Below are 21644 nucleotides of genomic sequence, written 5' to 3'. Positions count from 1 at the left end.
TCCTCCATTAACATCTTTCGTCATCCTCTCGCCCTCGCAGAGGGCTCCGATTTTCTTCTCAATTGTTGTTGTTTTCCTTTCTTTCACAGTATGCTGTTTACAGTCTCTGCACTATTTACAATCTGCTAAAGATGGCTTCCTTAAGAAACACTACAGTGTATCATTTAGATTTGAAAAGATGGACAGAGGGAGAGTGTCTTAATGATGTTCAACATGACTAACAAAGACCAGCTTGCCTGCTAGCTGCAGCATTCTGTCATTATAACAAATGTTAGTGGACAAATGTGTAGCTGTTCGAAAGATCAAGTTAACCAGTAATGCAGTGTCCTAATAACACAATTACCTTATAACCTTTTCAGAACCTCTTTCAAAAGCCTGCTACAATTAATTACTTACTGCCTATTGGCTGACTGAGTTGCATGTTGTTAAGGCTCTTTTTTGAGTCACTCGTATTATGTGACTGTATGCCAATGAGACAAAGTGATCCTAATTCATTCAGGCCTGGAATTTACTTTGTAAGAAATAATCACAATAACATTTTCAGTCACAATATTGGTATTGGACAAATCACAATTGGTTTTCCTCACTTTACATCTTTTTGTGTGGTTGACGGTCTGTCACTCCGACAATTATTTATTCTTCTCTCTGTCGATCTTTTGCTCTGCCTCTACTTTTCTCTTCCATAGCTTAAAGTGCCGCCATGACGGTGCGGTAGTATGAAAGAAGCACTCTGACTGTATAGTAAACTCACTCGCGCACTTGAGCCTCAACAAAAGAGGCCTTCACCACAGACATTCCTCCGTGTCTCTCTCATTTCACAACGGCTAAGTGAGAAACCTTTGCTTCTTTTCAACAGCCTCTTGCGATCTGCTATAAAAGCGGCTAATTGCTGTCTCTTAAATGACAGGCATCCAATGAGGCCCATTGTCTTGGTTGAGTATCCAGTCAATACTTGAGCCGTTTGTTCTGCTGATTGGCAGTCTCTAGCAGTGTTGCCTCGTGCCCTATAACATTGATGTATTTTTCTGTTGTAATGACTGGCCTTATTGCACATGACCCGTGTATATTTCAATCTACGGCTGAACGACAGACGGACTGCAGCCTTGGGGGCTGGAAGGCCAGATGCTCTTCATTTGAGTTCCCCATGTGCTGAAGAGAGAAATAGTGTGCTCACTTTTTTAATAATGAGAAGAGAAGGCATTAGAAAATAATGCATATTATTGTCCATAGTTCCTTATGTGTGTCTTGTGCTGCCGGTTGACCTTACACTGCGAAACTCTGCGATTTCTCATTTCTTCATGCCGAGATATTTGTAACCGAGACGAATTCTTCTGCATTTATTGCACTTATCGATTAAAACGATTCTCATTTTGACTCTGAAATACAATTCCTACATCGGGACATGGTCGCCCGGTTCACCTTCACAGTGTTTAGTATTCTGGCTGGACATGATTAAGCGTGTGCAGTCACCCACCACGGTCCACACACAGGGCATGAAACAATGGCCGCCAGATTAAAGGTTTCCATTAATCACCCAAGATTTACATTTCTCAAGGATTTCTTCAGTTGATGTAAATGCATGACCAACTTTATATTCAAACCACACTTGGTGTGAAATGTGGGCTCAAATGGTCATTCATGACAAATTTCACAAAGCAAAGAAACCCATGGTGATAATACATCTTCTCCACTCTGTCAAATACACATTCAAGCTGCTCAAATTAACTGCACCCCAGGACAAGACCAGGAGTCAGGGAACATGAGCAAGCAATCTAAGCAAACCGCCAACCGGTACATTTTTACCCAGCAATAAGTAAATGTTTGATTTGATTATACTCATTAAAAATTCATAACATTTACCAGAGTCAACTGAGGCCATGTGTTTTTCTGTTTCTGGCGACAGACGGTTGCTTTGTGTGGTTAGGGAGTTGGCGGGTGACCCCAGAACGAGCACCTGTCCAAGAGTGGACCTGCTGCTCGCTGTGTTCTGCCTTTTGGTGGGTTTGGCATTAACCCCGCTGTCGTGTTCCTCTCTCCTCACTCCCCTCTCACCCCTGCCCTAAGACATACATAACCTGCCAGATCTGCTCTGTCATCACAGGATTAATTAAAATGCTACACTGCAAAGGCACTGGATCCCCTTGGGGCTGTGCTATATGCATGAATGACACACACGCGTGTGAGTGCCCACACCCACACGGTCCTGTCTGACATTGTGCCAGGTTGTTGTGTTTAGTCACCTCAGGGGACCTATAACCAAATGATCACCTCCAGTGATGGATGGACAGTTTCTCACCTCAGCAGCCCCCCTTTTTTCTTCTTTTTTCTCCAATGTGCCGTACAATAATTCTCCGGCCATATTTGTGATGTGGGACATTACTTATGCCTGACTAAGTGAATTTGCCCAAAACCATGACCATCTGGCTCACGCTGATGATTTGCATTTGCATAGTTTTTCTTGCAGTGACAACTATCTCAATCAGAAGTTCCAAATTACCTACTCTCATTGTGGTTTAATTCATGCCTCTCTCACAAGGCACACTATTCATTTGAAGGGATTCAAATAAATTGTGAAGAAAAGGGGGTTACTTATTTATCCCAGACCCGAGTGATGGCCTGGCAAACAGACAATAGAGGTGAGGGGATGCTAAATGAATTCTGTTGTCCCGTGTGCTATCCCCGGCTATCGACATGATTTGATTAGTGACCTGGTAACTATGAATGTGCGGGACCTCTTCATTCAAGTCCATCGGGGGCTCCTGGGGCGAGAGTCCATGTTACAGGGCTCCGCCCCCTCCCATTGCGACCCTGCCCTCGTGTCAGGCACGCACACAACCGGGCGAGCGGGTGATTGATGACCAAGCTCGTTGTGCCATTGACAACTTCTGGTGACTCCACACAAAAGCCATCACCCTTGTCACATTAGCAGCAATCTGGGAACATTTGGTCGTATACTGCTGGCCCAAAACACCGAGGAATACGTGGTATACAGACGTATGTTTACAGAGTATGTCTGCCTCAAGCTCAGCATTGTCCCCTGTAAAAAAAAACTAAATCTCATTATTTTAGTTTTTCTTGTATTTTCCGTCGGCGCGCTAGGCTTTTGGTTGGCCTCTGCACCACCCACAGTAGAATCCCTCTATATTACCATCATCGGCTCAGCATGCCTTTCCTGGCATCTCCTGATTTCATTAGTGCACTACTTCCATCAATGTATGTCTTCTCCGTCAGTTGTGTCTCTAGCTAATAATAATCCAGCATAATTAGATAATGAAGAATGGGCCTGCCAGCATTCCCAGCAGTGTTTTCTGAAAATGGAAACTTTCCTCCCCTGCCTAAGTTTTTGTTTAAGTGAAATGTCTGCATATTAAAAGAGATGAATAATTAGTAGCCTTAAAGCTCCTTCTTGTATTAAATTTTCATCCGACTCCTGAAGAGCTTTAATTTGTGAGGTGCGCACAATCTCTGGTTTATTAGGGAGTAGAACAGTCTCACAAGTGGGGGGGGGGGGGGGGGGGGGAGTGGATATCATTTATTGAGTGTGATTACTTTCCCCTGATGAAACCGATGCCAAACTGAGATCAGGCACATGCACATAACTATTTCCTGAACTTCCACCGTGTGTTCACATCTGTCTGCTCTCTACAGTAAGAGTGAAGCGTGAATTAATAAGCCCCATTGTTCCTCGTCTACAGTATCCTGCTCTCACCTTTAATAAGAATGGTTGTTAATGACATCTGTGACTGGGGTGTAATCTTTAGCACCCCGACCTGCTTGCTGTATGTCTCACTCTCACAACACTGAGACTGTCTGGGATGTCTGTCAGAACTTCTCAAGACATTCTTATTTTATTTCTCTACCTTGCTATGAATGCATTCACTGAATCCACAAGTAAAACCCTCAAAAAGTGCCAATATTAGCGCTTGGATGCATGGCTTCATTGTAGACTTATTTATATGCTGTGCAGTTTATGCTGTGGATGAATATGAGGCAGCAACTATTGAGCAATAATTAAAAACCTCCCAGCGACCCCGGCAGCATCCTGAAATAACTTGTTCTGTTTGACCGATTGTCCAAAACAAGATATACGACAGAAAAGAGTGAAAGCAGCAGATCGTGACATTTCAGATGCTGGAACCAGAGAATATCTGACCTTCTTGATTTAATAAATGACTTCAATTATGATTCCATTCTCAGAAATGTTGACTTCCATTCCAGCGCTAGATTAGTTGTGTTCGGTATATTGGTCGCAACAAAGGGATTACTAAGCATCCCAAGAAATAAGTGGAAAGTTAGATATGGTCTCGTTGCCAGCTGTTAGTTTAAGCCGAGTGAGTGTCACAGTGTCTATAGACACGCACATCAGCATGTTAACTTGAGCAGGTTTTAAGCAGTGGCAAGCTCGGGATTACAGTGGCTTAGATCCTCTGACCTCTCCCTCCCACCAGCCCAGTGTACCACTCGATTGAAATAGATTGAGCAGGCTTTTATTCAAAAACAAAATCATTTCTCCTCATCCTTCCCCCTCCCCCCCCTCTCCCCACTGCCCTTTCCTTCCTTTTGGATTCTCAAATTCCTTTAAATGAAAAATGAGTGTCTCTTTCTTTGTATTGTGTACAACAGACGGTCCCATTTTGCTCCCCCCTCTATGGGGAGGAAATGAGTTGTGGGAGCAGATTCCTCTCACACAGAGATCTCAGTAATCGTGTGGCTGTGTGTCACCAGCACACCACAGTGACAGCAGCTTTTAATTAATCCCACATCCCACCACCCTGCCCTGCCCATTGGTGGCTTCTCCCCCAAACTTTTTCCTCTTAACTTTTCTTCCCCTGTGTGTTTCACTGTGTGTGTTTGGATGATGCGGTGTGTGTGTGTGTGTGTGTGTGGGGGGGGGTATTTCTCTAACTGCAGTCTCTCAGCCCGCTGCCGTGTTGTGTGCATAACTTGTATAGTTACAGGACGACGCCGCTGTCACTTTTCCACACTTCTGAAAGCGGGAGACAGCCCAGTAACTGTTCACGTGTTCAAACGCTGCCATGTCAGCTCCACCAACTCTGTCTCAAAGAGTTTGGGAGCTGACTGAAGCTGTGTGAGTACACCAAGTCCACATGAAATGATATTAACCCTTCGTGGTGCTTGGCCTACACCGGGTCGGGGATGTTACTCCTTTGCTGCACTGCAGTGACCTCGTGTCAAGGTGCTTGAGGGCAGAGAAATAATGATGCCTTGTAGTGCTTGCGCTCTCCTTCCGGTGGCGTGATGAATGGTGACAGTTTGTATTTACAATCCTAAAAGATGCTGACGCTGCCGAATTCCGCACCTCTTGGAGAAGTACCAAAACATTGCTACCCTTGAGCAAATGTGTTCGCGGCGGAGGCGTGGACCAGCTGCTGTGTGAGTGAACAGGGGGAGACTGACAAACTTCTCAGGAGAGATGGGCCGAGCTCTCGCCTTAAGGTCAAACTGTCAGAAGGGTGATATCAGACCTGCTGAGCTGGAGTTGTGCTCGGCCTCCATCTTCAAAACATCTTGGGAGGAGAAAGTCAGGCGTATGAGCGGAAGAATCCAAGCCTCAGAATGTAATTGATATCATTTACATTGACCTTCTTGTTACATCGACGTTATTCAGTAGACTTGGTTAAGACGGTGGTGTTTGTAGCGTGGACTGTTTCTTGTCATTACTGATTAGCTGACTGTGCGAGGGCGCTGCGCTTTCTGTGTTTTCTCCGCAGACAACACCGCTGCAGACAAACACTGCAGAGACAAACCTCGGCTTGCTGCTCAGTACGACTTGGCTGTAGCAAGCGTTGTGTTAGCAAAGTGGACTAAACATGCACGCGATTAGGCTGTCAACATCTGAAAATAATGAGCTGCAGACTGGTGCACATTGGCATGCAAATATTGTACTGACGTTTTAAAGCTGGCTTAACATAAACGAGAGAAGATAATGGATCGAAGAGGAGCCCTGGCCTCCCTGCTGCAGATCTGCTGGAGGTAATGGACAAGTTGGATCCCTCAGAACCTTTAGGAATGAAATAATTATTCCCCTGCATCAGACTTCATGGACAAATGGGACTGAGGGTCGATTAAGTTCTAGGGGGGACGTGGTGTTGATCTCATAAAGGGCATCAGGAGATGTATGGCCTCTTACAAGATCATTTAAACCACTTAATGGAGGACAGAAATTAATGGCTGCCATAGAGCAGAGTCAATTATATGGATATTTTCATAATATATTGTGTATAATTCATAGTGTAATGGCACGGACACCGATCAGCCCCTCTGCTTTTGTTTTGGTTCTAGCCTGTTTTAAATGAGATTATTGACGCTGTATTTTGGGGCACAGAACAAGTGGCTGTCTCCATGCAGCGATATAGATGTGTTGTCACCGTCCGCCCGTGGTGGGGCGGCACACTCTTGATGGCGGTGGCTCCTGTTAATTTATATTAATGTCACATAATTTAGATTTGCGATGGATGTATGGCCACGCCTTGTGCTCTCAGGCAAAAAATTGGATTCATTAAGAAGACTGAGGAGCCGGTTAGGTTTTTGGCCCCGTGGTTTCAGGTCACTGAGTAATGTGAGGAGATGGAGAGGGTCTTGGCCTGGGGGGGGGGGGACAACACTCCCACACTGGAGCACATCACTCACACTGATACGTCTCTCAACCGGACTCAGTGTTTTTAACTGCTCCTCTCTTTTACAGGCAGACCAGACTGCGCTTGTGACTGAGAGCAACCAAGTCACAAGGCAGTCTCGGGACCTCTGTGGGGAGGGGTGCTGCTTATTCTGCTTGCGTGCATAATTGCGTTTGTGTTAATTAGATGTGTGAACAACGTGCACACGTTCACATGACAGGGAAAGTAGTCGTATCCACCATAACATTCCTAATTACATGTAGACGGAGCATGCTCAGTCATGCAGACGTTTTCATGGGTTAGCATGAGCCTCTCGTTGTCAAATGTGATCACGAATGAGTGATGAAGATGACTTCAGTATCAAAAACATCCTGTCCCCTCAGGCTGTCAGCTCCCACCTCCCTTTTGTTCGTTGCCAAATGTACTCGATCAGTCAGAAGTCTTTTCGAGAGGTCTTTGAGGCTCCCTCTCCAATCACAGACTCTCATTAGCATGTACCTCGGGGACCCCACCTAGACGCTCACCAGCATGTCTGCATTCATAACGGCACATTTGAATGAGAAATGGGATTCTATTCAGAAGTATATGAACGAACTATAAGCACTGTGGCAGAGGATAAATGTAGAGAGCAAATGCTTTACATCAGAGCATCAACACATAATTCCTTGTGTCACATTTTTGTACACACACACACACACACACACACACACACACACACACACACACACACACACACACACACACACACACACACAGTATATGCAAATTTAACTCATTGGCAAGGGTGCAGACTTTGTGGGAGGCCCCGAGCCTCGGTTTGGCTTCTGACCTCAGCACGACTCTGCTCAGCATTTAGAGGCCATTAAATCGTGGCTCTGTTTGATGTGCAAGCTGTGTGCAACAGGATGTGAGGTAGAGAAAACAAAAATAAAAGGGGCGCTTGCTGTTCTGAGTGTGCGGTTGTTTTTGGCATTTTAGTCTGTGTTGATGAGGCAGGTTTTTTTTATTTCATTTTTTTTTTTACAAGAGTTTAAAAACAAGGTGTTCTTATTCTGTGGTAAACTCTTTTTAGAACAAGAGGAGACATCTACCGTTTCTCCGCATTATGACCATTTAGTCGTATGAGACAATGATATTCAACTTTAATAATTCCTCAGAACATTGCTGGTGTTCAGTTTTTCCTTTGAGTCAAATCTGAGCAGGCTCTCTGATTTAGTTTTTTAAGGCGCCTTCACTGAGCATGCCTAATCATGTTGATACACCAAATCAAAAGAACTCAAATGGGTCCTCTTTGTATCAACTCATTGGCTTAACCTTACGCTGTGAGCCTTTGTATGCGTTTGAGGACTATTAAGCCATTAGCTAAACAGCTGACCTTTTCTTCCTCGTGTTTTTGCCCATCATTTCTGGCGTCTCTGCCTTTAATGAAAGCCGCGGGGTTCCTCCTGAGCTAAGCATCCATTTGGTGGACAGGTTGCCTATCAGAGCCCCTGATGACTGACTGTGTTTTGGGGACATTGATATGCATCCATTTTTCATCTCTTGTGCTCTTTGAACCGAGTGTGACCGTAACTCACTGACCTCTCATCCGTTATTGGGTCACAAGGCCTGTGCTTTTTTTTTTTTTTTTTTTTGATCGTGCTAATGGTGTTGACGGAGAAGACCCATGCTCAGCTATTGGCGGCGGTGGGGTCATCCAGGGGCGCTCTGATATGAGCATCTATAGGAATGCAAATGTGACCGACGGCCTGACCGGTACATTACAATAGGCCTGGGGCAGACAGTGCAGCTGCCGCCATTAGTTCTAATCTCTGAGTTACAAAAAAGACAAACATAATTAGGTTCTGAGTGTGTCACACAGGAGACAAATGCATGTGACATTTTGTGTTGTTTGAAGACGTGTCTGACCTCGGTGAGAACATGAGAGTGATTAAAGAACTGTTTAAAGGGACAGAGGGGTCGAGGGTCATGAGTGATAAGTGAGGTCACACGGGGTCGTTGGCAGTCTGGTTCATCAATTTTGTCTCATACTTTGGTCAGCCGAGCTGCACAAAGCTGCTCTGGTTAATATGTTATTTCTAGTGAAAGTCGCAACAATAGCATGCTCCTTTCACCATTTGGCTGAACTGTAATTTATCACACAGGTGAGTGAAAATGTGAGAGCAGTTTGCTCATTGTCAGAGCTTTCAAGTGGTCTGCATACTTCAGTCACACTACCCATGTGAGTAATTAACTGAATCCCAAAAGCTCACCAGTAACATAAAAGAAATGCTGTTCTAGCTGAAGAATTTGCAGTGATCTCATCGGTACAATTTCTTTCGTCTTTTCTGGCTGAAAAATAACACTTGAATCACTTTAAGAGGTTCTCTCATTCAGCGAGAATGTGACGCAGTGAAGGCCGTTAATAGCGGTGAGAAAACGGTCCGTCTTTTTGTTCAGTAATTTACCTGAAAACACATCACAGCACATTGTGTTTATTTTATGTGTCTGTAGAATGCCACCATAAAAAGTGTGACAACTGTTACCTCTGATGAAGAGGCTTCGTTCACTTCGGAGTAATAAAGGAACAAATTACCAACATTCCAACCTTTTATCATTTAGTTTTCTCTTTACTTTACTCAGATAAAATAGGACTAAGCCTGAACAAAAAACTATTGACAGCGTTCATATGGAAACTGTTACTATTCAGTATTCTAAAAGTAGACCGTCTGTTTACTTTGATTTCCAGTGAATGTGATATATATATATATTTAGTGTAAAGGGCAGGCTTAGTGTATACTTAGGGTTTGGATAGCGTGTGCAGCTTTTAGCGGCTCCCCTTACTGTAATTAAAGCTTTCCCTGTGTTAAGAGCTTGTGGGTGTGTGAATGTGGGGTCTGCCATATTTTTTTGTGATACACACTGAATACTTATGCTTTTGTGTGGGAGTACGGTCAGTGCTAGAGTCTAGTGTGTATAATCTGAAATGCATTAACTTTGTGCTAGCTGTCAAAAGATGTTCTGTCGGATGCATTTGTAAAATGGGCTAACAGGCTATTTTACTGCCTTTTGCATGTGCACCTTTTCATGGGCCCTTGCCGGGGTGAGCTGCTGCCATGTCATTAAGTGTGCTTCCTGGAGCCCGGAGCAGTGTATATATACTTTGTCCCCATCAGGGTCTGCCGTACCACCCTCCATATGGTGCCTCGTCATTAGTTTTCCGTTGCCCTGGTGCCTGGGAGGTTCATCAAACCCTAGAGTCCAATCTCTCCACAGCCTACTTCTACTCTACTGTGACATTTCTCTCTCTGGCCAATCGGATAAGTCACACATGGCTTCACCGCACGAAAGAACAACAGCAGCCTCGAGCAGATGTTGCTCTACAGACTGCCCATGGAGTGGAAAACTGGGTTTCAAGAACAGTATCTCGGTTATTGTTGAACAGTTCACAATGTCTTGAAAGGAGAGATGTGGGTTTAAGGCTATGAACTTAAGACCTCAGAGTTCAGATGGTTGAGAAGGATAAGAATGCAGTAGGTTATGTTTTTCTTCTGTTTTCCAGCGCCTAGACAGTATTTTGAGACACGAATGAATAAAACATGTCCCCTGTAGCCTTCTTTCTTACTCCAGGGCAGTTCACATTTCTACAAAGATATAATTTGCATGAGTAGAAAAAAATAAATTGAGCAATCACAGCAAAGCATGATGGGATTATAGTGATTTAACAGAACAATTAAATGTATTTTGAGTGAGGTTTGTTGTACTCAGGGTAAGGAGGAGCAGAGTTATTTTTGTCCACTTTTATTCTGTAATATGACCAATATTTTTCATATTCAAGTGTGTATGAAAAAAAGTCACTGGTTTCTTAAAAAGCTAAATACAATAAGCATTGGATCAAGGCACATACAAGACTGGCCAAAGGGCATACAATGCACTTTGGTTTTCAATTGTTAAGAACAGTTAACTTCAAATTGTGGAAACATAACAGTGTGTTCATTTGGAAAATAATACAAAATAATACTCATAACAAGGAGTTGCTGACACTGTGGTAATTCTAATGGAAGCTATCGTGTTTTGTCTTTTCGGCCTGGTGACTAGAATGACGTATGGTACATGGTACTAAAGAATGCCGCCATTGTCGTTTGGCCATTGTTGGCTTGTACAAATAGAGCTAGTGGGGGGTCCTCTGTGTCAGCCGGTCCAGTCTACTTGTTTTGAGGAGCAGAGGGCTCCTTAAGGTCGGTGTGCTTTATCTGCCCTGTGCTGTGGTCTACAATCCTATCAGAAACACTGGAACCCTGCTCGGGTGGCTTTGCTGTGTTTCCTCTTCTTGCAAAACGGAAAGAAAAATCACACATCGAACAAAGCAGAGAAATAAAGCATGGCACCTCATCTTTAGTTGCTCGTACTCCAACCAGGTGAATACTACAGTAAGACTCTTGGTCCGCATTGTGTGGAGACAGCTACTGACTGCTCGTTCTTTTTCGAGGGCAACATGCCTGCTTTGCGAATTAGTCCATCAGCTGTGCCTTGGTTTACTTCATGTCATTTTTTTGCCTTTTTGTTTTTCAGACAGCCACAAAGTTAAAAGAATGACCTGTGCTTATACTACAAGGTTTTCTAAGGTCTGATTGTTCAACACAGCAATGAAAACCCACTTTCACAGTTGACAAGTCATCATATCTCAGTAGAACACAGAGTTTCTTTTAGTTGGTCGATAACCTTAAGCAAAGGAAATACAGTACAAATTACTACAAATTCCTAAAATATAGAATTGCAGTTAGTTACAATACCCACTGATGGTTCAGTGATGTCCTGCAACTGGAACGTCCTTCGTCCTCATAAAATGTCCTTAAATATAAATTATATGGCAAATGTACAGAACATTGCTTCCTTAGTCTTATAGATCCAGTGTTTTGTAAAAGTCTTGCCACTCTGTTTATGTCACGCACTCATCACGAATGGCCATGCGCAATATCATGAATGGGAATGGTCTGAATCTGGTATTCCACTGTCTCTGTAGCTCCTGTTGCTGATACTGTTCTCGTTATGTGGGCTTTTGTATAAAGTCAGGCCATTTGGTGGGAAAATCGTGTGTATCACAAATTCCTCCTTGGACACGGGCAGGTGATTTATGGGAATCATTTGAAAAGAAGTCTCTCGTATTTCGAGGATGGAGGTGTCCTTCTTTGTGCCAGCCTCAGCATAGTCGTCCTTTCTCCGACGGCCTTTGTTGTAGGTGCAGTTTCTGGAAAAAAGTGACCCGTTCCTGTGGACGTACCAACACACCAGCGCCAACATGATTATTGCCAAAAGAGCCACAGCCCCTCCAATAATAGCAGCCAAAGGCAGACTGGAATTTTTGTAAGGCTCTTTCTCCTGCTCTCTGTTTAAAGTTGTAGTCGGGTTGTATGATTTGTGGGAACCAGTCTCCGTCTCGATGCAAACAGGGGTCTCATCTGACAGGTAAATGTTGCTGGTCTCCATGGGAACCATGCATATCCGATAGGAAGACTCTTGCTCCAGTTCCGTGAGCAGGTACTCCTTCCTCTCCCCCTGTACGATGGTCTCAGTGATGGAGCCGAAGGCGGGGCTGTGTCCCAGCTTCAGCCAGCTGAGCCGTAGGGCGGTCATGGGCTGCGACACCCTCCATGATATGTGTATTGCATTTGCACTGCTTGACTTCACACTGATGGTGATGATCTTTCTGCCCGAAGAGGTGGTCGTGCTGTGGTACTTCTTACCAATGTCGGGCCCTTTTACCACAGGCCTTTTAGTTACAAACAAGGGCCACTGGGGCTGTGTGGGGCGCATGGTGTTGGAGACCGTGCTCGTCTCGTACGTGGGGAGTTCTGAATCTGTGCAGTCAAACATATCTGTCGTTAGGTCTTTAATTGCCATGCCTTTGACCTTATCAGGACCCTGACACATGAAGCCGCGCACATTCACCTTAGTCGGCAGCGACCGCAGCCAGTCCCGCACCCATTTCATCCTGCACGTGCATTGCCAGGGGTTGTTGCGTAGCAGGAGCTGTGTGAGGTTGTCCAGATCTTCAAACACACCCTGTGGGAGGCTGCTCAGGTTGTTGCCAGACAGGTCCAGGCGATACAGCTGCCTAAGGAAGGCGAAAGCCCCAGGCGGGACCCGATTAATGTGATTATCTTGTAGCTGCAGCTTCTCCAAACTGTTGCCCGGCAAGTTGGCTGGCGGCGATGTCAAGGAGTTCCTCATTAGCGAGAGCTCAGTCAGGTTGATCAGGTTTATGAGAGCCATCTCCCCAATCCCACGGTTGTTGAGCAGGTTACCATCCAGGATCAGTCGCTTCAGGTTGATGAGATCTTGCAGCGACTGCTCTGTAATGGTGGAGATGCGGTTGTCATCAAAGCGCAGCTCCTCAATGCTCATGGGTAGGCCTGAAGGGATCGTACTGAGGTGGTTTCTGGAGAGAAACAGCAGTCTGAGGTGATTGCTGTCCCTAAAGGCCCCCTCCTCGATGCTAACTGCAGATACCGAGTTATCATCCAGGTGAAGTTCCTCAATGTAGGGGATTTGAGCTAAAGAGTCGTGGGTAATCATCCGAACGTTGTTCTCCTGAAGGTGGAGCTCTTTCAGCCCAAGAGGGAGGTTGGTGGGGAACTCATCCAGATTGTTGCAGTAAAGGTAGATCTTCTCCACGTTTGACAGCCTGCGGAGCTCTGCAGGAATGCCTGAGCTCTTGATGCGATTGTTTTGCAGAAAGAGCACCGTAGCATCCAGGGGCAGACCAGTAGGAATAGAAGTCAGGCCACGGTCATTACAGTAGATGAAGGTCCCATCGCAGCGGCAGGCGGAGGGACACGAGGCGGAGGTCACCAGGGGGTTAGCTAGACCCAGCAGCAGCCCTACCCTGATGAGGAAGAGGATAAAGGCCTGGCATTGACGCACCATCTTGAAGCTGTGTTGCCTTGCCGTCTAATCACTCAACAGCCCCTGGGGAGAAGACACAAGGGTACATTTAATGCACAGAGCCTTTAAAGGAGAGCCAAATTCCTGTTCTCATAATTGCTGGGTGTTTGAAATGCTGCCTGCAGCACTTTTCTAGATTAAATAACTGATGAAAGAATCAGTTTGAAATCCTCCTATTACATGTATATGAATTGATCATTAGGTGTGCCAGACAATAAAAATAAAAGTGAGACTTTTTTTTTTTCTCCCGACAACAATCAGTTTGCTTCAGAGCTATCTTTACGTCATCTGTACATTTCTTGGATTAAAATTTTCAAAATTAACCTGCATTAGAAACGATGTTTAACTTCTGAGCTTTGTGAATTGAATCTCTGTCACTCGGCTCTTTGGCCCTGACTTGTGAAATGTAATAGCATCCCTTCGTTGTTTTACACATTTTCTGTATCTCAAGGCTGCCTTTCATCGCTACAGACCACGAGAGTGAACAAAGTCAGGCTTTGTTGATGAGCTGTTGTGGAACTGACATACTCTTTAAATCCTGTTAGATCGCTGCCCATGCCTTTCCGCCATTCAAATTCTGGGGTTTAACTGGGCTCTTACAAGGGAGGGAAGGAATATATCTCCTCACAGAAAAGAGGTTTGATAAAAGTCTTTAGCACGTTTAGATCCAAGAGGGTCCGGTTTATCTGAGGTTACAAGATTACATTTGTGAGCTTCATCTATCCTTCCACAGAAAATGTATGTTTCAAATGTATCTAATAAAAAAAAGATTACATTTTACAGTACATAAACTTGATATTAACAAAACCGTGACGCACAGCAGAATGTGCCAACTGCTCGTCTATTTTTTCCCACTATCGATGTGTAGTTCCCTTTTAATTAGGCTAATACTGATTTATTGCTTTAATTATGCATTCCTGCCATGACCTCTCTTCCTGCATGTCTCATTAGAAATTGTGGTCTGGTCAGTGAAGTGTAAAAAAGCAAAGCAATCCGTATTTGTCATACCTGATTTATACGACGTGGTAGATCCGTTCCAGCCACCGAAAATCCAATCAAGATTTCCTCTTGAATCTGTTCTTATCCTTTCTGAAAGGGAAAAGTTTGTCCGAGGGGTTTCTGGTGATATCCTGACCTGGTCAGTGTTTGCTGAGCTGATCGTTGTTTGGACGATGACCTCCTCTGTGTAGTCAGAGGCTCATGCTCTCAATGCCTTCACCATGGCAGATAAGCCCGTCGAAAAAAGCATCCCCTCTCACTGACAAAACATGCGCTCGCAGGTAATATTAAAAATCCTAATGGCGGTTGAGCTCAACAGCCATAACTGCAAATGCGATTTTTTGGGTGTTGTATAGTGTTCCGCGTGTAGGACGATGGCTCCTTTCTGCAATCAAGCCTGACAGGCATGATGAGTTGACACAAAGCTGGTCTGAGCCATGCCAATCCCCTGTGCCACAGGCTCAGTACGGGCCTGTTCACTCGTGTACTCCAGGTCTTCAGGTAACCCAGAATCCTCTGCTCCCTTGTCGAGCCTGTATACACATTAATCCAGGGCTTTGGTCCCTTTCCCCCGAAGCAGATAACCAATGTTCCTTCCCTTTATGGAGCCAAACAGAGCCAAATGGAGCCAAACAGGGCACGGTGCTTATCCTTCTGGGCCCGGACTCCCTCACGCATCTGCAGCTTGACTCGTACGTGCCCTCCTCACACCTGTGATGGTGCTCTGAAAAACAACCAGAGACAAACATACTTAGAGCTCACATTCAGTCAGTACAAAACAGTGTCTCAAAAAGAGAGTAAATAAGACATTTATTTAGCATGTTTGTGTTATTTATACCTTGTTTTTTCTTCATTATTTTCCCCTTTTAACCTTGTAGAAATGTTTAAATACATCACTCTCTACACCCCTTTACATTTAAGGTACTCATTTCAGGATTTTAGGGTGAAACCTTATGTTGATACAGAGCAAATCTAATTAAGTTTAGGAATGTGTTTGATACTGAACTCTAACCTCCCTCACATTGTGAATTCTTATTTAGAAATACCCTTTCTTCCCGCCTATCATTTAGCCTGTTGACCTTTTACAGCCTGTTACTCTAACGCACCACGTTTTCTTTTCTATGGTGATGCAAGAAAGAATGTCTCTGCATTCGAAAGACAACAGTGATCTAGACCCCAACACAATGGCTGAGGGTTGAGTCCCTGTGCCTTTCTCAGTCCAGTTCACTGCTTAGCTGAGCGTGTTTTTACAAGAGAACTAGTGCTGTGCGAGCTTAGAAACGAGAGGAAAAATGGATCCAGTCATTTCTTAATGAATTACTTGCATTGTTGAAAAGCACCCATGACAAATGAGGCTGATTTGTGTTTAGTATGGAGAAGAGGATGGCCGCTGCATCCATCCTTGTCACTCCCAGCTCTCTCTCTTTCTGTGTGACCCCTCACCCCCACCCCATCCTCTATGAATGCTGTTTCTGTTTGTAAAAATAGAATTCCCTCTGCCAAAGAAAATGTTATGTTTCCTCTTACGACACAATAGCTTTGTGTCCTTATATGTGACCATTCATGTGGCCTGCTGGCCGCCAGTGTTTGCTGTAAAACATGTAAAGGTAAATTAGGAACAAGGGGCCCGGCCATTTAACAGTTGTAGCCCTTGACAAGGAGAAGATTAGGGATCTGAGAGGCTTGAAACTCGATTACAACTCCTGAGATGCTGTCTAATAATTACGCCACCTCTTCCTTCTGTTCAATCTAAACACGGCCCCCTTGTCCACTATTACATTAGTTGTAGATTAGAGTCTGGGGGAAAAGCACCAGATGTGACCTCCACTAACTTCTGGAATAAGAGAGTCTGACGAGTGGTAAAAAAAACCCAGATGAAATTCAGTAATCGAGTTTTACAAAATGGCGAGATGATAGAGGGATATGTTCTGTATGTCTGTTGGAATGAACTTTTATTGCAGCTCTTAGTCAAGCTATTTCAATTTTAAATGGCCCTTTTCACCTCATTTTGTAAAGTTCTCCCTCCTAAAGTATGTAGTCCTGATTTGAATCCTTGACATCTTAGCATTTCAAATTACATCATTTCTGTCTCATTAAGATCCCAGCAAGACCCGTCTTCACTTGGAATGAGAGGCTTTTAGGCTTGTGAGAGGGGAGGATTCTCTGCATAAAGAGACACACATATGATACGGTGCAACATTTCCAGTGAGTCCAACTTTCTATGGCCACTGCAACTCTGTTACCTGCTGAGATAACAGAATGTGGCTCAGTGTCCAGTACAAGGGGAAGTGCGTGGTCATTCTTTTATGACCGCTGGTGCAAACATAATCAGAAAGAGCAAAAACACAACGTATCCTAGGCCTCGGTGTGATGTTGTATTGTGGGTGATTTATCAGACGCCTGCTTTGAAGTAATCATGCTTACTTTTACGAGGAGCCTAGTCAGGCCTAGCGCTCGGCTGTGGGTTTTTTTTTTGCTCCCTTTTCTTTTTCCACGCTCATCGGATTTCAGGAGAGTGGCCCCCTCTCCATTGTTCGCTACAAGCATGTGGATCGTGTAGCCTCAACAGAGGGGGCTTAGCTATTAAAACATTTTATTCAGGCAATTAAAAAATGCCTCTACTTGATACTGTCTATTTTTGAAGCCTTTTCTTTTGCATTTACTAATAATGCAAACACACGCAAGTGTGCTCACACGCGCGCTATGTACATACACACACACAATCATTTTTAGGGCAACGGAGGCCGAGTTCAACATTTTTAGTGATGGATGTCTTTCTCCATCGCTCTAATAAGCTCCGCTGGCCGACAGGGGATTTCTGTAGCAGTCAAAGTGGCTTCTGCTTCATTTAATCCGAACTGGCAAAGTTCAATTGAGCATCCTGGTAAAATTGTGTGTGTGTGTGTGTGTGTGTGTGTGTGTGTGTGTGTGTGTGTGTGTGTGTGTGTACAGCTAGTTACCTTTCAGTGGAGAGCGTGGGAGGCTTGCACAAAGCTGGACACTGATAGCCATTGTGAGCTCAACACGCATAAATGCACTTTAGTCTGCAATAACAGAGCCCAGGACGTTGTGCCCCCTAGTCATGCACTGCACAAGGAAGGCTTTGCAAAACCTCGAATAGAAACAATTTCTTGCCTGTCAAAGGTATTGCGGGTTATAATGACTTTTAGTAAAATACAGAAAAATATGACATAGGCGGAGCTGTAGAAGAAGCAATGGCTGACTGTTAAATTATTCATGAGCCCTGAAATTAATTTTGAACCACAGTAGAGCTCTCCATTGGGAAATCAATGTTGTTTGTATCCGCTGTTGATTATTTATTCTAATTCATAATATAGTTTTGAATTATGATTGATGGCACACAATATTGTTATTGTGGGTTATATTTTTCGATTTTTTAGATTTTGGTCTTGAAAATGTTTTTTGATTTGCGACGTAGTTTTGCAAGTTAAAACTAGAAAATATAAATTCTTCATGGCCGTGTGATCATGCAAATAAATGTAATTGTTGTGGTTAAGGGCAGTTGAAGCAAACCTGATATGAAAACAAAGTATAGTGCTCATTTGTATTTTGTTGTATTTAAAAACAGATTATTTAATGATTTTCTGCTCTTAAACTTCTGCTCTTGTGTTTTTGAAATGTTCCATGTGCCAAGTGAAGCCTTGGGTCTGCCATTGGGTCCCATATTAGTGAGTTGCATGTCACAACACCGGGCAGTGGCCTGCTGTGGTGCCGACACACAATGGAACATTCATGGTCACATCTGAATTCACAGGGACACAGGACACGTTTCAGCCGAAGAGCAAACGGGCCAGAATCTCTCGATAGTTTCACAGATTTGGGACGTGGCCTCCTGCCGCTGCCTTTAGACGGACTGACCAGATGATAGTTTTGAGGCCTTGGATGGACGGGGGTCTCTCTTTTGTAACGGTCTGAAAGGACAGATCTGTAGCAGCTGCAGTGGTTTTTCCCCACATGGGGGTGGTAGGCACTGCAAGATGAAATGTGTGTGTGTGTGTGTGTGTGTGTGTGTGTGTGTGTGTGTGTGTGTGTGTGTGTGTGTGTGTCTGCATGTGACAAGCAAACACCAAAACATTGAATACTCATGTTAAGGGAGCCCATCTCAGCACAGGCTCGACACCGTCCTACAATACTGAGATTTGTTAACCTCCCTGCTGGCCCGTGTACAGCTTACAGTCACAGGGTTCTTCCTGCAGTATCTGTGCCTTACACATTTACTCTAAGTAACCGAAATGATTTGACTTTTAAAGCTGGGGATAGATGTTAAAAGGTTCCTGCTTAGTGGCTGAATACATTATGAAAAGAACTGAATGCGGCCTCCTCCAAGCACAGTGTCCAATCTGAAATATGTGTTGGTAGTTATAAAAGTCCTTTTACTACTTTTCCCCTCCTCACACAGTCATTCATATTTTATGCTTTAACTCTTCTGGCGATGTGAGATTGTGTCTGTAGTGACCTGGTTAGTTGTTAATCTGCAATGTGAATTCCCTCTGAGAGCAATCGACTGGGGACTTTTGCCTCAGGCAGTCATCAGTGAAGACAATTGGGTCTGTCCTCATCTCTGCTATGTTTAACAGGCTATTTATTTCTTTGTCTCTCAAACACACCGAACAACAAAGAGCCACCATTACATTGCTTGACAATTGAAGTCAAGTTTGCCTCTGCTATTGATTTCCTGGAATCCAGCTGCAGCATATGTATAAATCATGATTTAAAGCCTGGGTGACCTTATCGTTGCATGAAGATAATGTTAAATTGGATTAACAGCTGTCCCTGCCCTGGTGTTGCCAATAATACATCCAGCTTAAATACAGTGGCATAGAACTGAAGGCAGCTTTATTGCATTGATCCAAAGGGATAAATAGCAGGTTTGAATAGAGAGAGCATTAGATTCATTAGCGCCGGAGATTGACGTTAGATTGTCAGTCGGCCGTATGAGCAGGAGGTGATATCTGACTGCAAACCGCGTTTATTTCCTGATGCTTATCAGTAGATATGTTGTTTTGAGGCACTGCTGATGTAACGTTACAGTACGTGTGCGTTAAATGTGCGAACTGGTGCGTGTGCAACTTAAATAGCTTTTATTTTGTGCGTTTCCAGGGGACCTTTATGACTGCGCCTCTACATTCAGCAGGCTACACAGCTCTCACACCGTATGATGCTTCTTCTTTTATTTAGGGGGGGGGGGGGGGGGGGGGACATCTGTATTATCTGTAGACAAGCTTGCATTTGCCCACGGTACATTTCAATGGAGCGGGGCATGAATAGAGCCGGCCCAGACAGTGACGGTGGAGACGCATTTAGCGGAGTTTCTCCAGCTGCCCCTTCATGTAACTCCGCGGGATCCGCGCTGCAATTTCAGCGGCACACCGGGGAGTCTGCGAAGCGGCTGCGACGCCGAGACTAAAAGCACACAGTCCCCATAATCCGATCAAGTTTGCGTATTCGCCACCGTTTATTCTCCCACTGGTTGAGGAAAATGAAAAGCTGAAATAAGGAACGGAACAATTTTAGACTCCCCTGTTGCTCTTAAGTGCTTTTTTTATTTTTGACATGTTGTGACTAATGTGTTCTACTGAGGCGGACTGCGAATGTGATCGAGAAGCAAATTCAGCGTGTCGCAACCAGAAATGCGTCTCTACGGTGGAAGGTTTGAAAAACGGGAGAAACCCTCCAGAGACGAGGTGTCTGAGGTCTCTGTGAGAATAAAGACGGACAGGGTGCCAAGCAGCAAGGAGCTGAGATGACGAGAGACATGAATACTGTTTTAAAATCTGCAAAGCTGAGCAGAACCACTTGCAGTGCGTTAACGAACGGAGCTCCATTCGGTTGTTTGGAAGAAACGTGCGCTCGCAATTTCTTTTCTATATATTAAGGCTTTACTACACAACCACATCAGAGGAACCATTTTGAGTCGAGAATTAAAAAATAAAGAATGCGGTGGGGGGGAGAGGGCAACTAATTAAGATACAAGCAACTCCTGAGGATCCCGCATGACTTTAGATTCCTCCTGCCAGAGAGAAGATCCAAAAAGATGAAAAGGATGCATTCCCAACAGGACTGTACCAGCAAAAAACGCACTTACCTCTATAATCAAACAAAAAAAGGGAAAGTAACAGGTATCCTCTTAAACTCACAACGGGGAAAAAAAATTAATCCAATCCAGGCTATGAGGATTTAAATTCAGATCCCAAAAAAACCTCCTCTGGCTCACGAGGCTAGAGCTATTTGGAGTTTATCTGTAGCAGCACTGCTATGTTTACTGGTGCCCCTCACACACATACACAATCTGTAGGCTGTGCAGGGACGGAGGTGCATCGGGTAGATCTCAATACAAATGTGGAGTTGTGTTTGCCTCTTGCTTCAATAGAGCACTGATGTCATCTGGAGGAGGGGTCTCTCTCTCTCTCTCTCTCTCTCTCTCTCTCTCTCTCTCTCTCTCTCTCTCTCTCTCTCTCCCTCTCCCTCTCCCTCTCCCTCTCTCTCCCTCTCCCTCTCCCTCCCTCTCACTCTCCCTATCTCTCTGTGTGTGTGTGTGTGTGTGTGTGTGTGTGTGTGTGTGTGTGTGTGTGTGCAAAGGAGACATGCAGTGTTGGATGGATACACTAGGGGGAGTGGAGGAAAGCAGAAAGGCACTTGCATCCTAGATGTGTGCACTTAAGAGGAGTGAATAGTCACTGGTTGGAAAGCAATGCTCACTGTCAGAGGATGTACAGTATGTGTGTCCACGTTGGTGAGAATGAGACACACACACACACACACACACACACACACACACACACGCAGCCTTTTACTTGTAGTGGTTTGTTTGTAGCTGCATGTGGTTTTGTGAGCTGTAGTTAAATTGTCATTTGCATATTTGTTTGAGATGTGGCAGGATAATTCATGATTAGGTTTTTTTGGCACCAGGGGCTTCATTACCGATGTTATGATTTGTCAATTATCTCTGTTGCAGGTGTTGTTTTTTTTTTTTATCCAGACGGCGTACGTGTCTTCTCAAACACAATAAATAAATGTTTCACAATTGTAAATCCAAATTATTTTGTCCAAGCAAGTGTAAAA

The 21644-nt window shown here is 44.3% G+C and overlaps 2 protein-coding genes across 4 annotated transcripts in view; one reads left to right on the top strand and one right to left on the bottom strand.

The window, feature by feature from the left end:
• Positions 1–21644, top strand: part of macrod2 (mono-ADP ribosylhydrolase 2) — a 383002-nt gene that overhangs the window by 54932 nt on the left and 306426 nt on the right. The gene's annotated exons all lie outside the window — the stretch shown is intronic.
• flrt3 (fibronectin leucine rich transmembrane 3) lies at positions 10403–20897 on the bottom strand. Its single transcript, XM_068724927.1, has 3 exons — positions 20668–20897; positions 14571–15285; positions 10403–13586 (listed from the first exon to the last, which is right to left on the bottom strand). The coding sequence occupies exon 3, from the start codon at positions 13542–13544 to the stop codon at positions 11595–11597; it is 1950 nt and encodes a 649-aa protein (XP_068581028.1). The 5' UTR covers positions 13545–13586; positions 14571–15285; positions 20668–20897; the 3' UTR covers positions 10403–11594.

Source organism: Cebidichthys violaceus, unplaced genomic scaffold (assembly GCF_023349555.1).
Source record: "Cebidichthys violaceus isolate CVI_PGR_0920_01 unplaced genomic scaffold, fCebVio1.0.p SCAF_10, whole genome shotgun sequence".
In the NCBI taxonomy this organism is placed as follows: Eukaryota; Metazoa; Chordata; class Actinopteri; order Perciformes; family Stichaeidae; genus Cebidichthys; species Cebidichthys violaceus.
This window is presented reverse-complemented; position numbering and strand designations above follow the sequence as displayed.